This window comes from Beauveria bassiana (assembly GCF_000280675.1).
Source record: "Beauveria bassiana ARSEF 2860 unplaced genomic scaffold BBA_S00040, whole genome shotgun sequence".
NCBI classification, from domain to species: domain Eukaryota; kingdom Fungi; phylum Ascomycota; class Sordariomycetes; order Hypocreales; family Cordycipitaceae; genus Beauveria; species Beauveria bassiana.
The window spans coordinates 145,049-158,925 of record NW_007930875.1 but is presented as its reverse complement, the minus strand read 5'-3'; the positions used below and the strand labels follow the sequence as shown (position 1 = coordinate 158,925).

The window sequence follows — 13,877 nt, the reverse complement described above, 5'->3', positions numbered from 1 at the left end:
CACCGGAGAGTCCTCACTCACATCGCCAAGGACACAATGACTTCCGTACAGCGTTTCCGACCTGTTGCCCGTCAGGCACTGCAGATCAGGACGTGCGCAGCATGCGGCGGCGTCTCGAGCCCGCGCGCCTTTTCCGTCTTGAACCGGCCGCCGCCCAACTACGAGGGCCATGTACCGCTGACCCGGATCGAGCGCGCCGGCCTCGCCCTCGGCTCCGGCGTCATGTCGCTCATCAACCCCTACCGCCACGGTACATCCATTCCCCTTTCCCTTGCCACCAACTCTATCCCTCCAGCCCTTTACCACTTAACCACCCCCCCCCCCCCTTTCTACCCGCCTAAATCACCCGCTGACTCGCAAAACACAACAAGACCTGATCGCAGCCCTCGGCGAGGCGACGGCCACGCCGTACTTCATCTACCGCCTCCGCGACGCCATGCTCGCCGACCCGACCGGCCGCCGGATCCTGCGCGACCGGCCGCGCATCTCCTCCAAGACGCTGTCCATGACGCGTCTCCGCGCGCTGGCGCCGGGCACCGTCGGCCGCGCCTACGTCGACTGGCTGGACCGCGAGCGCGTGACGCCCGACACGCGCTCGGCCGTGCGCTACATTGACGACGAGGAGTGCGCGTACGTGATGCAGCGCTACCGCGAGTGCCACGACTTTTACCACGCCGTCACCGGCCTGCCCGTCGTCAAGGAGGGCGAGGTGGCGCTCAAGGCGTTTGAGTTTGCCAACACGCTGCTGCCCATGACGGGGCTGAGCATGCTGGCCGTCGCGACCATGAAGAAGCAGGAGCGCGGCCGCTTCTGGAGCATCTACCTGCCGTGGGCGCTGCGCAACGGGCTGCGCAGTAACGAGGTCATCAACGTGTACTGGGAGGAGCAGCTGGAGCGCAGCGTGCAGGATTTGCGCGGCGAGCTCGGTATTGAGCAGCCGCCCGACCTAAGAGAGATGAGGGCCAGGGAGCGGGCGGAGCGCAAGAAGCTGGCAAAGCAGACTGCGTAGCTCGGTCGGATGCCTGGCGTTGTTTGCCTTTGTAACTATTGTAATAACAGCGTAGCACCACAGCGCTCATTTTGTACATTCACCATACCAAACCATGAACAAGTCATTAGTGCAAGGGCTCGGTGCAAGTCGTTTTAATTTCATACGCAAAGGCTTATAGGTATAGGTATAGTAGTATTCTGCTCGTATCTGCCGTTTCGAAACCCACACCGCGCAGCCGCCCGTTATAGGTCGAAAAGGTCGTCATCGTCGTCCCAGACTTTGCGCCGGCTCACCACAATCTTCTCCTCCTCCTTCTTGTCCGCAACCGCGCTCAGGAGCTCCTTGAGCTGCTCCTCCGTCACCTTTTGCCGCAGCTGGCCCGACTGCGCCAGCGCAATCAGCCGGTTCTCAATCTCGGTCGCGCGCTCCTCCTTGACGAGGCGGATGCGGCCCAGGCGGTCGGCGGCCTCGGGCTGCAAAATCTGGTTGAGGATGCTCTGACGGGCGTCGTCTTGCTGTCTGTGTGTTGCATTCTGTCAGCGGGGGAGAGGGGGGGGGGAGAGATGATCTCGCGGGCCATCGTGTTGTGGCCTGCTGGAACGCGTGTGGGATGGGAACTTACTGCCGCTTTTGTTCCTGGTCTTGTGCGCCGCCGCCGCCACCACCTTGACGGCTGCCACCAGCACCGCCGCCCTGGGCTTTGAGCTGCTCGAGGCGAGCCTTGCGAATCTAAGCCGCGTGTGAGAGTCTTGAGATGATGGAAAAGGTGTGCGGATATTTACCTGTTCAAGCTCGGAATCGTCCATTGCGACAACGTTTTGTGCAAACGGGCAAGACAGCCCCCGCGGCGGGGCAGAATAGTAAATAATAGCTGCAAGATTAGAGGGGCATTCAGTGACTTACATAATGAGATGTCACGAAACCATTGGATTGAAGCATGTAAAAATCAGATAATATAAATAGCATGAGTGAATATTTTTTCATGAAGATTTCATTTAATGCTTTTCTAGCAAGGTATTATCAATTGCAGGTCTTCAAGGGTCTGTCCCTTGACCAGTGCATATTATCAGACGTTAGAAAAGACGGCGAGCACTGACTGGTGGAATCAGGTTCATAGGCTGGGAGCACGCTCCTGCGTAAAACAAAAAAGAAAGGTCAATATATTTAGTGTTGTTTTGCTGGCTAATTTAAGAAACAATCTAACTTGTAGCAATCAATGATTCCTGAAGTGTGCACCGGCTTGCCTGTAAAGCTTGGTTCATGTACATCGGCTGCGCCACCTATCGCAGCCACTGTTGGCTTTATTAGGTTGCCCTCCTGTTTTTATGACTCTCATCTTTCACCAAAAATCATGCCCTGCGCCGCGACAATGGCCACTTTCCTTGCGCAGTTTCATAACGGCAAACTCTGCCGTCAGGAATTTTCCGGTTGTCTGGGATGGCCACTGCCCAGCGCCTCGTCAGCGACTTGGATGGGCACGTACTCACAAGCCATGCAGCCACAGAGCCTCATCAACGTCATGGCCTAACTATGGCTGTGTCCTGTCGGCGAATGCCCCATCTGGCCAGAGATCTACGCAACGATTGAACCTTGTCGGTGCCCGAGTTGCAACGGTTTTCTCACAGCAGTTGGGCGAAATGGATCCGTGTAAGCACGCATGCAACTAATACGTCATACGATTGACTTTGGTATAAGTATGGCCGCCAAGGTGCGATGAGCTGGGCGGCAGTGAGCTCAATCATCCCAGCAAAGACTGGTGTCCCAGAACATCTCTACGAGCCAACCCCCAGAGCAGAGTTCACCATGCGTCTCTCTTACGTGCTTTCTGCCATTGCTGCCCTATGCAGCAGCGTGGCTCTCGCCGACTTCACCACGCCCACGTACCCGACGCCGGCTGATCTGAGCAGCAACCACAGCCTGGTCCACGCCGGCTGGAAGAACCTCACCTCGACCTGGGACCGGCATCTGCAGGGCAAGCTCAATGTTTCGGCGGCCGCTGCGTTTGCGGGCGTCGAAAACGTCACCTTTTCCGTGGGCTTGTTTTCGCTCAACGACCCTTTGGCTCTGAAGCTGCAGTATCACTACACGGCGCCCGAGGTCAAGACGGCGCTCGTCGGTACGCGGAAAGTGGACGAGGATAGCATCTACCGCGTCGCGTCCGTGTCCAAGCTCATCACAACTTTTGCCGGCTTGCTGGAGCTGGATGACAAGGACTGGCACCGGCCTCTCGCGCAGATCAACCCTGCTTTCAAGCGGCAGAGGAAAAACGCAACGGCTGTGGACGTCATCAAGACGATAGAATGGGACAAGATTACTCCTTGGGCACTGGCTTCGCAGCTTAGTGGCTTACCGACGGTGAGCTTTTGCGTCCACCTGGCCGTGAATTGCGTCGACAGCTAGCTGACCTTTTTGACACAGTTGGGCTTCCTCGGCGACAGCTACAATAAATCACTAGCATCAGCAATGGGCGGCCCGGTCGTCAATACCAGCACGCTCGGGGCCTGCGTCGCCAAGCTGTACAATGACCCTTCCAGCTTGGACTGCTCGACCGCCGAAATCATCTCCTCCCTCAGGGACCTACCGCCCAACTTTTTGCCCTGGAGCACGCCCGTCTATTCGGACCTGAATTTCATGCTGCTCGGCCTCGCCATCTCCGACCTCACCAACAAGTCCATTGCCGACGTGTACCGCTCCTCCGTCTTCACGCCGCTCAACATGTCGTCGTCGAGCACCAAGAGCCAGAACGCGACGCTGCCGCGCGAGGTCGTCGTCGGCGCGCCCGCGGCCTACCTCGCGCTCGACGCCTTTCCCTCCACGGTGCCGGCCGGCGGCGTCCTGTCGAGCCTGGGCGACCTGCAGCGCCTCGGCCTCGGCATCCTCAACAACACGCTGCTGCCTGCCGAGGCCACGCGCCGCTGGATGAAGCCCGTGTCGCACACCCCGAGCCTCAGCTACTCCATCGGCGCCCCCTGGGAGATTTACCGCTTCGTGCACCCCGGCACGGGCCGCGTCACCGATATATACACCAAGCTGGGCGACGCCGGCAACCACGGTGCTGCGCTGGCCCTGATTCCGCAGTACGATGCCGGGTTCGCGTTCCTCAACGCAGCGAGCGCCGAAGCGGCCCCGCTGCGCTCCGACATTGCCCTCGGCATCCTCGACGCCGTCACCGCGACGGTCCTGCCGGCGCTCGAGGCGGAAGCGCTCGCCGAAGCCCGGCGCAATTTCATCGGCGAGTACAAGACTTTGGCGGGCGGCAAGGTTGCTGCGTCGCTGACGGTTGGCTTCAGCGCGTCGACGGACCCCACCGACGTGCACTCGGGGTTGGTCATTACCGAGTGGACGTACAATGGCACCGACATCCTCAAAGTCTGGTTCGGCAGCGATAGGCCGCGGCTTGAGCAGTCCATTGTGCGTCGCGGCGAGGATGGGAAACCGCGGCAGGTGGCGTTTATCGCGTCCACCTACCACCAGACGCCGACGTACGAGGCGGCCGGCACGACGGGGCCCTGGACGGGCTTCTATCACTCCAACGGCGACTTTGTCTACACGGACCAGCAGCGCTGGGCGGGCCAGCCGGTGCGCGAGCTCGTGTTTGAGCTGGACGGCAAGAGCGCGGCCGTCAAGTGCACGCCTTTGTACCAAGGGATTGAGTTGATCAAAGCAAAAAAATGAACTAGTTGAATAAATGCATGTATAACAGAGAACCCAGTTGACATTTTATGCATAGTTGAATCTGAATAAAACATCAATGTTGTTGGCAGCTTGAACCACGCTGCAAATTGCCGAAATATGCATGTATAACAAGTTAATCATCATCTTGTAAAGCCAAAGAAACATGTATATATGGCTAGGTGCCAAAGTATGCAACTAGCCAGGTTGTTTATAATCTTGTACAGCCAAAAAAAAGAAAAGATGTATATAGTTGTACAGTCTAGTAGCTAGACGTCGATGTATGTTGATCCTCCATCTCTGGCGTCACCGACGTCTCCTCAATGCGGATATATGACTCGCGCTCCTGGGCCTGGATCGCATTCTTGGCCTTTACCAGATCCCACATCATCTTGTTGGTCGGCACCTTGACGCCCAGCGCGTGCGCGCGGCGTAAAAAGTACCCATTCAGGTAGTCCACGTTGACGGGGTGGCCCAGGCGAATGTCGCGCACCAGCCTGCTCTCGCGGCTGCGGTGGTGCAGGATGCGGCGGTACAGTGCCTTTTTCGCGCGGTCCACGTCGAGCAGCTCGTGCAGCGTCTCGCCGCGCCCAACCTCGGGCATGAGCCGCAGCACCGAGACTATCTCCTCGAGCAGGCTGCTGATGAGCTTGCGCGCGCTTGCGTTTTGCAGCAGGCCCGCGTACGGCACGTCGAGGAGCAGGCACACGGGCTCGACGGCCGAGTCGAAGATGACGCCCGGTAGCTTGTAGCGGAACCAGCTGTCAAAGGGCGTGTATTCGGTGTGGAGGAGCTTGGCCGCCTGCAGCGATCTGACAAAGTTGGTCTGCGTCTCGATCTTGGGCTGCTCCGTCGTTGACATGACGGCGCTTCGCTGCACCGAGGTGATGTTCCAGACACCGTGGCGTAGTTGTCGAACCGAGTCAAAGTTTCTGTTGAAGACGAATTTGGAGCTCATGCTGCCCAGCAAGAATGTCGGCTCCTTTTCTGGTACGGCGAATATTTTTTGCCGAACGTCGTCCAGGACGCCAAGGCCCTCCGTCATGAGACAGACTGTTGTGTCTTTATCCACCCGATGCTTGACTGCGTCTAGGGCCTCGAGGGCGCCCTGGGCGGATTCGCTCGACACGACCAGCTCATCAATGTGTGTATCCTCCCTGCTGGCGAGGTTTTGCCGCCCGACGCTGAGCGGCTCAAAAGTGGCCGTGCCGTCCTTGTCGAACCGCTGAAGATATCGATATTTGTTCGAGGGGCGTGTCCACGCGAGTCGCTCAACCGAAGCGTAGACGCCAGAGAGTGCATGTGCGATAAACTTTGATCGCGCGTCCTCGCCGAGGATGTGAATTTTATGAACAGTGGGCGAATTTGACGCCTCGGGCGACAGCTTGACCGACGGTACGTATAATGACTGTCCATCCCCTTTTCGTATTACCGCCGGCTCGACCAATCCAGATGTCGCGGCTCTGTGTTGCTTCGGCCGCCACGGTGACTCGGGATCGCCGCGAGAGCTTTGCGTGTCCGTGCCGGCGCCCGTCACGGTACCGTAGCACCGCGAGGCCCTGGCAACGAAGCATTGACTATCTCGCGTACATGATATTTGTCTGTGCAAGTCCTTTACGGACACCCGAGGGCGAGGTAAACGAGCCACTTTGAGGATTTAGAGCCACGTGCAAGACGAGCTCGTGGCTGAGAGAGGGTGGAGGAGGGACTAGAGGCGAATAGCTAGATGCAGCAATTATTCAAATTGCATTCGATTCGGCGATTAGAATACCGTAGCAGTGCGAAATGGGCGAGGGTTGCGTCGTGTGTGGGTTGTGACAATGTGCTTCGATGACGGCGACACGGGAGTTTTTCGGCGGCGAATGAAGGGTGTTTTGAATGGTCAGCATTGAGCAGCACCAGATTAGCCGGGGGGTGCATCTTTGGCGGGTGGGATGCGGCTCCCCGCTAAGCGCATAACTCGGCCAAGTGCACTGAAAAGTCGACCAAGAGCGAACCGAAGAAGCTTGAACGAGCCAGCGACGACGGTTGCACACAGGGCATCGGATCGGAGAACTATTAAAATTCATCTGTAATTCTCGACTAGCCAATTCACCATGGCAGACGTCAAAGACATCACACGCGATCTCGACAAGCTGGATTCGCAGCTGGACAACTTGGAGGAAGCGCTCGCGCCACTGCTCGGCAACATGGACGAGATTTCATCACAGCTGCCGCTGCTGGACAAGGCGAAGCTCTTTTCTCTAGCCGCTTACTCGATAGAATCGCTGCTATTCTGTAAGTCTATGTTAATGTCCCCTCCGCATCATCTCAGCACGCCATATACTCATGACTTGTCTTTCTCAGCCGCACTCAAGCTGCAAGGCGCAGATGCGCAGGAGCACGCTGTATATGCAGAGCTCAAGCGCGTGCAGCAATATTTTGGCAAAATCAAGGCCATTGAAGAGCCTGTGGGCCAGCGGACCACAACAGTGAATCAAGAAGCCGCGGCGCGTTTCCTCAAGGCAGATCTTGTAAGTTTCTTTGATACCCCCCAGATTATTCTTTGCGTTTTTCATCAACACGACTGATCATTTTTCTCTTAAAGAGCGACAACAAGGCAATTAGCGCCAGACTGGCCGAAAAGATTGCCGAAGAGCGCGCCAAGGCGCTGCTGAAATCTGTCGAGGGACGAAAGCGGCCGGTGGATGATTCGGCGACTAGCTCGGCTGACAATGGCAAGGGCGTCAAAAAGTCAAAGCACAAGGGCAAGGCCAGGAGCAGGAGATGAAGTCGCAAGGGAAGAGAGCGTGCGCATCAAAAATTGCAGCGTTGTCGCTACCTAGCTGCAGTGTGCTTGGGCTGCCAATATGTGCGGCAGTGTTTTACGTGGCAATCTCGCAGGTGTTTCGGAATGTATACATGGCACGGCGTTTGGGTTTTAGGATATGGGTAACTGGATCATGTGTAACTGGATCATAATTTCTGCTTATTGGTTCAAAAGAAAATTCGTGATGAGAACGTGCTCTAGACTTTTAACTGTTCAGAGTTTCACTGGCTACAGCACGGCTAGCTATGTACTCTCCTAACCGAGTTTGAACAGACAAGGGGCTGTAGGAGAGATCTACTTGCCGACGGCACTTGAACGTTGATGAGGCAGTGAGGCGGACCAATCCACAGTTGTCTGTTTGTGCAACGTGACGGCGCCCAATCGGCACTTGCCATACGCCTAACAAGTCTTCTAGAACATGTCGATCATGGCCTTCTGTAGCTTCCTTTTTTTCATTGGCTCCATTCAGCATCGTGTCGTTGGTTTTCTGCACGTGCCACTCAACGCTTTGATAAAACGCCGTACAATTGTTGAGAAGCAGGGTGACTGCGTGGTGCTGTCATGAAATGTATGGCCCTAAGAGAAGGACGATAGCCTCACTGGCATGATAGTCTTGTAAGACAATGTGCAACAGATGAGCCAATCACAGCGCAGAGTCTGGCATCTTTCGTGCCTTCAACACGGACGTGCCATTGTGTGCCGTCACTATACAGATATTGGCGTGTTGCACAGGCATCGTCTTGTTGCCCAACGTAGAGGTTGTCGTGCATACAAATAGAGCAGCAGCATGGCACCATTGCTGCCAGTCTATTCCCAGGTCAATGAACCAGCCTTTTGTCAAATTCTTACCCTTTAGCAAGAAAAAAGCCGCCACTTTCTTGTAAGCCGTCAAACTTTCCGAAAGCACCGTATACTTTTGGCACTTGTTAACCCAAGCATTGCGGAAAAAAGGTTTCCTGTTCCCCCGTGGTCAGCCTCCTTTCCATGCATCCACCACCGCAGTTTCCTCCGTGGCCAGCGGCGCAAATCACCATAAACCAGATCACTGATTCGATCCGCACGTGGGCGGCGCTGTTTGTGGAACCGTACGGGTATTGCGTCTGCGGGCAGTACACCTTTCACGGCATCTGCGGCCACATTGTCCACGAGGAGCTGCTGCTGTGCGGCGCCACGACGACGGCCTCGGGCATGGTCAGGTGCTGCCATATCTTGACGCCCGAGTACCTCTGCCAGGGGTACATTGTCAAGATGATTTGCGAGACGTGCTTCGACGACGCGTGATGGACGACACGGTCGAGGGGCGGCGAAAAGCGGAGGGACTGGGGGCGCTCTGGCAGGTTATTACTGTACCTCGACAATTTCTTTTTGGTGACAAAGCATAAGAAGCGGCGGGTGTTGATTGAGAGGGCTTTCTTTGAGAATCTTGTGCCTCATGACAGCTCGTGTTCAATAAAAACGTATAGGCTAACCTGTTGGTTTGCCCGCTTGATTCTTTCAGTTGCTTGAGACGGAGGCAGCTGTTGTGCCACGGTAGTCACTGCTGCAGATGGTCATTGGCGAGGTTCCAAAGTCGCATGGCAAATAGGTCCTCGTCAAATAATTTCATAATTCGATCAGTAATCGATTCCTGTCCATCGATGTGTCGTGTTAAAAAAGTTGCCGTCGGAAATAATGCTGCAGTAACCTTTGTAAGTTGTCGCTCAGCCCAGTGGGCCAGCTCTCATACCTGATTGGCCACTCCTCGCCACCAACCGGTCTTTGCGGATTACCATTCCCCGACCTTCCATTTCTCCATTTTCCCCCATCATCAGGAAACACCTATTTCATTGTCCGGTTTACAGCAACCTCCACGCCTCTCTTGCAACAAGCGACTCACAAATCCTTTACCAAAAATCTCACACGATGCCTCGTCAACGCTCCTCCGCCCGCGCTCCCGCCCGCGCCCCGACGCGTCCAACCGCCGCCGCCCCTACGCCCGCGCCGCAGCAGGCTCGTCCGGCTACGACCATGGCAGCGCCGCCTCAGCAGTACCAGCAGGCTCCTGCGCAGTCGCAAGGCCCTGGTCTGTTTGGCCAGATGGCCAGCACCGCTGCGTAAGTGTTTTACCCCCCCGTCGAAGCCGGGGCTTTCTTGTTTTTTGCTACAAAGAGCGGATTGAAGGATCAGAGCTGCCATCCCCCCTCATTCTCTCCGCAAAACGCGCCACAGCTTCAAGCCTTTGTTCTCGGAGGACTCAAGACTGACAACTTTCACAGCGGTGTCGCGATTGGTTCCTCGGTCGGCCACGCCCTCGGCGGCTTGTTCGGCGGTGGCGGCTCGTCGGAACCCGCCCCTCAGCAGGTCCAGGCCCAGCAGCAGCAGCCTCAGCAGCAGCAGATGAACAACTGCGCCGGCGTCGCCACAAACTTCACCAAGTGCATGGACGACAATGGTGGCAACATGCAAATTTGCAACTGGTACCTTGAACAGCTCAAGGCCTGCCAGGCCGCCGCCGCCCCGTACTAGACGTCTGCGATCGGTGAGCTAGCGAACGGGTTATGAAGGAGAACCGGCCGTTTTTTCAGCTGAATAGAAAGCGAGCATGAAGCGACACACGATATACTCAGATCGGTTGATTTACAAAAGGGGAAAAGCGAGAAAGGAAAGAAGAAGGAAGGGGGACTGCAGTATGGAGTCCAAGTGACATGTGGCAACAGGCCGTTTGCTCCAACGTGGTCAATGTACAATAAAACTCGGCATATGCTTGGCATTGTTTTCTCCGTTGACAAATGTGTATAATTTTCTCAAGTAGTCCGCTCCATCTGAAATACAATCTGCAGAATCCTGAGCATGGATTCTCACTTCTCATCTTCATCTGGCCTAGGCTCGAAATTCAACTTCGACACGTTAGAGATAAATCATCACCGTATAATTAAATGTACTTACCGAGTTGCCATTGTACAGTTGCTGATCGCCGCGTCTATCATTTGGATTCTGGAAGGCTTGTACACGCTGGTTTCGTAGAGCCGCCGGCGAGTTGACTGGTTGCTGGCTCGGGGCTTGCTCTCCTGGCGGGGGCGCCGCGCCGCCCAGGCCAATGAGACCCTGAAGCCAGGTGAAAACACCGAAAAGCAGGACCATCATCTGGTTAAAGAAGCCTTGCGAGGGGCACTGTGCCTCGTATGCCGCGGCGAATCGCTGAATCGGAATCAGCAGAAGCGTAGACGACGGAGAGAGCCCAAGCTCGCGAAGTGATTTATCTTCTTCGGTGGTGTCAATATTCTTGTTCGGAAGCGGTGTGAGAATCTGCTTGAAGTAGTACGGGCCCTGGCCATCAGAGCGCTCTTTGTCGACCCAGGTTCGGATATCCTTGATGCTCTCGGTGGCCGGAAACTTGTTTCTGAGCGTGGAGCCGTCCGACAGTCGCACTTGGATCGCGGCGAGGGCGCTGGGGCTGCTTGAACTTGAGCGAGACACAACTCTGGCTTGCTGCTTTTGGGCGTCTGATTCCACGGCGGCGGCACGGCCCTCTTCCCTTTGCTTCTTGCGATGGGCGGCGAGTTCGCGGCGAGCTGCCTTGTCATCCTCAATTCGTTTTAGAATCCTGCGACGCTCATCGTTTTGCTGAGCCCTATTCTTCCTGATCAGCTCGGCCGCCTCTTTCTGAGCGGCAGTTTGGGATGACGGCGCCGGCTCCGAGTTTGCCACAGCTTTTCCTTTGCCCTTGGCAGCAGTGGCGGCGGCGGCAGCGTCGGCTTCCTTGACTTGACGCGCGGCAGCATCCTTTTGCGCTTTAGCCGCCCTCTCGGCAAGAATGCGTCGGACATTCTCGGAACCGTCTGACTCTGGACTTCCGGAAGTAATTGGAGATGATGAGGGTGCTGTGGCCTCGACGTCGGGCGTCGGGGCTGCGGCGGCGGTAGCGGCACCAGCAGCGGCTGTGGAGGCTGCGGGCGTAGGCGCCGCGACGTTGCCAGTGGAGAAGGCGTTGGCTAGTCGTCGGAGAAAGTCTTCCTTGGTTGTGCCAGAGGCAATGTATTCCTTGAGTTCACCATGCTTCATGACGACAATGGTGGGTGTCTTGGGCAGTGGAAAGATTTGAGCCAGATAGCCAGCCTCGTCAGAGCCTGCTTTGAGACGCAGCGCGACGGCCTTGGTGGTGATTAGGCCATTGATCTGTGCTGGGTTAATAAATGCAGAAATTTGCCACCTTGTACGGGGACATACAGCTTGATCTTGGAGGTATTCAGTCTCCCATGTTTGGCTCTCGTCGTTGCCATCTGCGGTTTGTTAGACTTGCGTCACATGGCGACTGCCTGATTCTCAGTGAGCATCTCATACCGGTTACGAAGCACAGCAACAGCTTCTGCTGGTCGACCGCCGACGATATGCCTTGCTGAATTGAGCCCTGGAAGAACATGGTGATGTGCGAATCTACAGATGGCGAGGCACAATGCCGGTGCGAGTACGCTGCGCAAGACCTGCTCGGCAAGGTGACAGGTGGCGTGCTGGCTGTGAAAGGGTAACGGCGGGGTAGCGTGTTCGGGGCGATTTGAAATGGTCAAATGAAAAGCGATGAATTGATTTAATGCAATGTAGCTATCATCCCGGGGCGCTGCAGAACCTTGTTGGTAGGACAAGATGCAATCTCGGGCGAGGATGGAAAGGCACGGAAACAGCTTGGAGCTTGTTCGCCATCTGGACCAAATGGCACAAGCCACAGTAGCGCCACGCCACCACGCCTGTGATGTAAAGATATGGAGTCGAGGGCAATGCAGTTGCTGCCACGTCGATCGCCTCGATATCATGAAGTATTCCCCAGATTTTCTTGAATCTACTGTCACATCATGTATTGCTTTTTTTTTCCTTTTTTTTCCAGAGTATCGTTGTCCGTCTCTATCTGGAGTTCTAGTTCCTGTAAGAACAGGTTGCGCAATGCTCCACACAAGCTTTGCCCAAGCCACAAACAGGGTCATTGCGTACAACCCCTCTCGCTTCGACAATACAAGCACGCGTTTGAGTCTGCTTTTAAACTCAGGCTGCTATCAAAATGAGGCTGATTCTTCTGTTTCTCAGTTGGGCCCTCGTCTTTCATTATTTTCTCCTGCATAAATAAGCCCCTTCCCTGTGACGAGAGCCGAGAGCCAGCCGCAAGCTGCTCCGCTACCTAATACTAAGCTCTCCACCATCCTTCTCCAACGGCGCGGCGCGGCATCTTTTATTACTCCGCCACTTGACGCGAGTCGGGTTGATGACGAGAAGCTTCTGCTCGCGCCGCCTCGAACGGCCCTTGATCCGTGCAATCCTGCGAGCGTGAGCATACTCAGCCGAGCCAGCCGCGCCTGCCGCGCTCTTCTCCGACGGCATATCCATTGCTAAGGGACGTGCACACCGATTTCGTCTTGAGCAGGCGGCCTATTTCCAAAAAGCATAACCGTTCAGGCGCCGGCCTCGAGAGCGCTGGGCTTACGGAAGGAAGCTTGCTGTCTATATGCGCATTGTGCGGTGTTGAGGGGCCAGCGAAGGTATGATGCAAATCTGTCCTACGTGCTGTGCTTCAGGGGGGCCATCGATGAACGGTTGGGGGCGCTGTGGACAAGACCTCTCAAAGCCGTTTCTGTCGGCCAAATTTGCTGTTCTTGACGGCACTCGCTCCTTGCGGCCGCCAACTTTGCTTTGACCGTCAAGTGATACAACGGCATCACCTCTGACGGAGCAAGAAGCCACGAACCCCTGTTGTGCACCCTCAGAAGCTCTGATGCTGGCATACACAATGCATCCGGGCCGGCTGAGGCCTGTTTGCCCCGAGCGTCTTCTTTTATGCGTGGTGTGCTGCTGCTTGCGCCAAGTAACGCCGACGTATAAAAGAAAGACGCTCGGGACAGATAGAGGTGGACGGAAGGCGGTGCGACGTGCAGCACAAAGGTAGCCCTTGCGTGCGAGTGTTGAGCTTTATCTAGCAGTTGACTATATAGTTTTTGCTTTGCTACTTTACTGCTCTACTACACCAGCCTCCTACAACTATTCGTCAATGTGTTTTGGCGACCCCTCTTTGCACAACCATCCGTACGAAAATGAGTATTTAGCGTAGTTTTGCTAACAAAGTAATCTTGTATTTCCCACTAGGCGCTCAAGTCGTAAAGCTTTGTAGCGCGTCCGTGAAGAAATGACCACAAGTCTACGGAGTACTATAATTCAATCTAGCCGCTCGCTAGGGCCAATTGTAGAGCCTCATTAGCCTCTCAGCGGGAATACTGTGTTATCCGCGCAGGTTACCATTCAACCCGATGTAACATTGGCACATGACTCCACGATGTCATGCTATTGTTGAAGGGAGAGACTTTTTTATCCCTGAGTCTTGCGCAGTTTCCCCGTCACAACTTTACTTTACAAGCCTGCCTATTACAACATTTCCTTTTGATCCCT

General features: G+C 55.6%; 7 protein-coding genes across 7 annotated transcripts; 4 read left to right on the top strand and 3 right to left on the bottom strand.

Annotated features, from left to right (window-relative positions):
- Positions 1 to 36: 36 nt before the first annotated feature.
- On the top strand, positions 37 to 1,009 carry BBA_08820 (coenzyme Q biosynthesis protein Coq4; the record flags this gene model as incomplete). The annotated part of the gene is made up of 2 exons (XM_008603917.1): positions 37 to 250; positions 372 to 1,009. The coding sequence occupies 2 exons, from the start codon at positions 37 to 39 to the stop codon at positions 1,007 to 1,009; spliced, it is 852 nt and encodes a 283-aa protein (XP_008602139.1).
- Positions 1,010 to 1,233: 224 nt separating this feature from the next.
- BBA_08819 (double-stranded DNA-binding domain-containing protein) lies at positions 1,234 to 1,797 on the bottom strand (the record flags this gene model as incomplete). Its single annotated transcript, XM_008603916.1, has 3 exons — positions 1,234 to 1,510; positions 1,614 to 1,720; positions 1,774 to 1,797. The coding sequence occupies 3 exons, from the start codon at positions 1,795 to 1,797 to the stop codon at positions 1,234 to 1,236; spliced, it is 408 nt and encodes a 135-aa protein (XP_008602138.1).
- A 997-nt stretch (positions 1,798 to 2,794) lies between these two features.
- BBA_08818 (alkaline D-peptidase) lies at positions 2,795 to 4,666 on the top strand (the record flags this gene model as incomplete). The annotated part of the gene is made up of 2 exons (XM_008603915.1): positions 2,795 to 3,346; positions 3,410 to 4,666. 2 exons carry the CDS (start codon positions 2,795 to 2,797, stop codon positions 4,664 to 4,666), a joined length of 1,809 nt encoding a protein of 602 aa, XP_008602137.1.
- Positions 4,667 to 4,925: 259 nt separating this feature from the next.
- On the bottom strand, positions 4,926 to 6,255 carry BBA_08817 (2-dehydropantoate 2-reductase family protein; the record flags this gene model as incomplete). The annotated part of the gene is made up of 2 exons (XM_008603914.1): positions 4,926 to 6,171; positions 6,242 to 6,255. The coding sequence occupies 2 exons, from the start codon at positions 6,253 to 6,255 to the stop codon at positions 4,926 to 4,928; spliced, it is 1,260 nt and encodes a 419-aa protein (XP_008602136.1).
- A 504-nt stretch (positions 6,256 to 6,759) lies between these two features.
- Positions 6,760 to 7,433, top strand: BBA_08816 (Sas10/Utp3/C1D family protein; the record flags this gene model as incomplete). The annotated part of the gene is made up of 3 exons (XM_008603913.1): positions 6,760 to 6,940; positions 7,010 to 7,176; positions 7,251 to 7,433. The coding sequence occupies 3 exons, from the start codon at positions 6,760 to 6,762 to the stop codon at positions 7,431 to 7,433; spliced, it is 531 nt and encodes a 176-aa protein (XP_008602135.1).
- Positions 7,434 to 9,374: 1,941 nt separating this feature from the next.
- Positions 9,375 to 9,977, top strand: BBA_08815 (CHCH domain-containing protein; the record flags this gene model as incomplete). Its single annotated transcript, XM_008603912.1, has 2 exons — positions 9,375 to 9,565; positions 9,728 to 9,977. The coding sequence occupies 2 exons, from the start codon at positions 9,375 to 9,377 to the stop codon at positions 9,975 to 9,977; spliced, it is 441 nt and encodes a 146-aa protein (XP_008602134.1).
- Positions 9,978 to 10,309: 332 nt separating this feature from the next.
- BBA_08814 (UBX domain-containing protein) lies at positions 10,310 to 11,871 on the bottom strand (the record flags this gene model as incomplete). Its single annotated transcript, XM_008603911.1, has 4 exons — positions 10,310 to 10,348; positions 10,398 to 11,627; positions 11,679 to 11,731; positions 11,793 to 11,871. The coding sequence occupies 4 exons, from the start codon at positions 11,869 to 11,871 to the stop codon at positions 10,310 to 10,312; spliced, it is 1,401 nt and encodes a 466-aa protein (XP_008602133.1).
- Between the last annotated feature and the right edge of the window lie 2,006 nt (positions 11,872 to 13,877).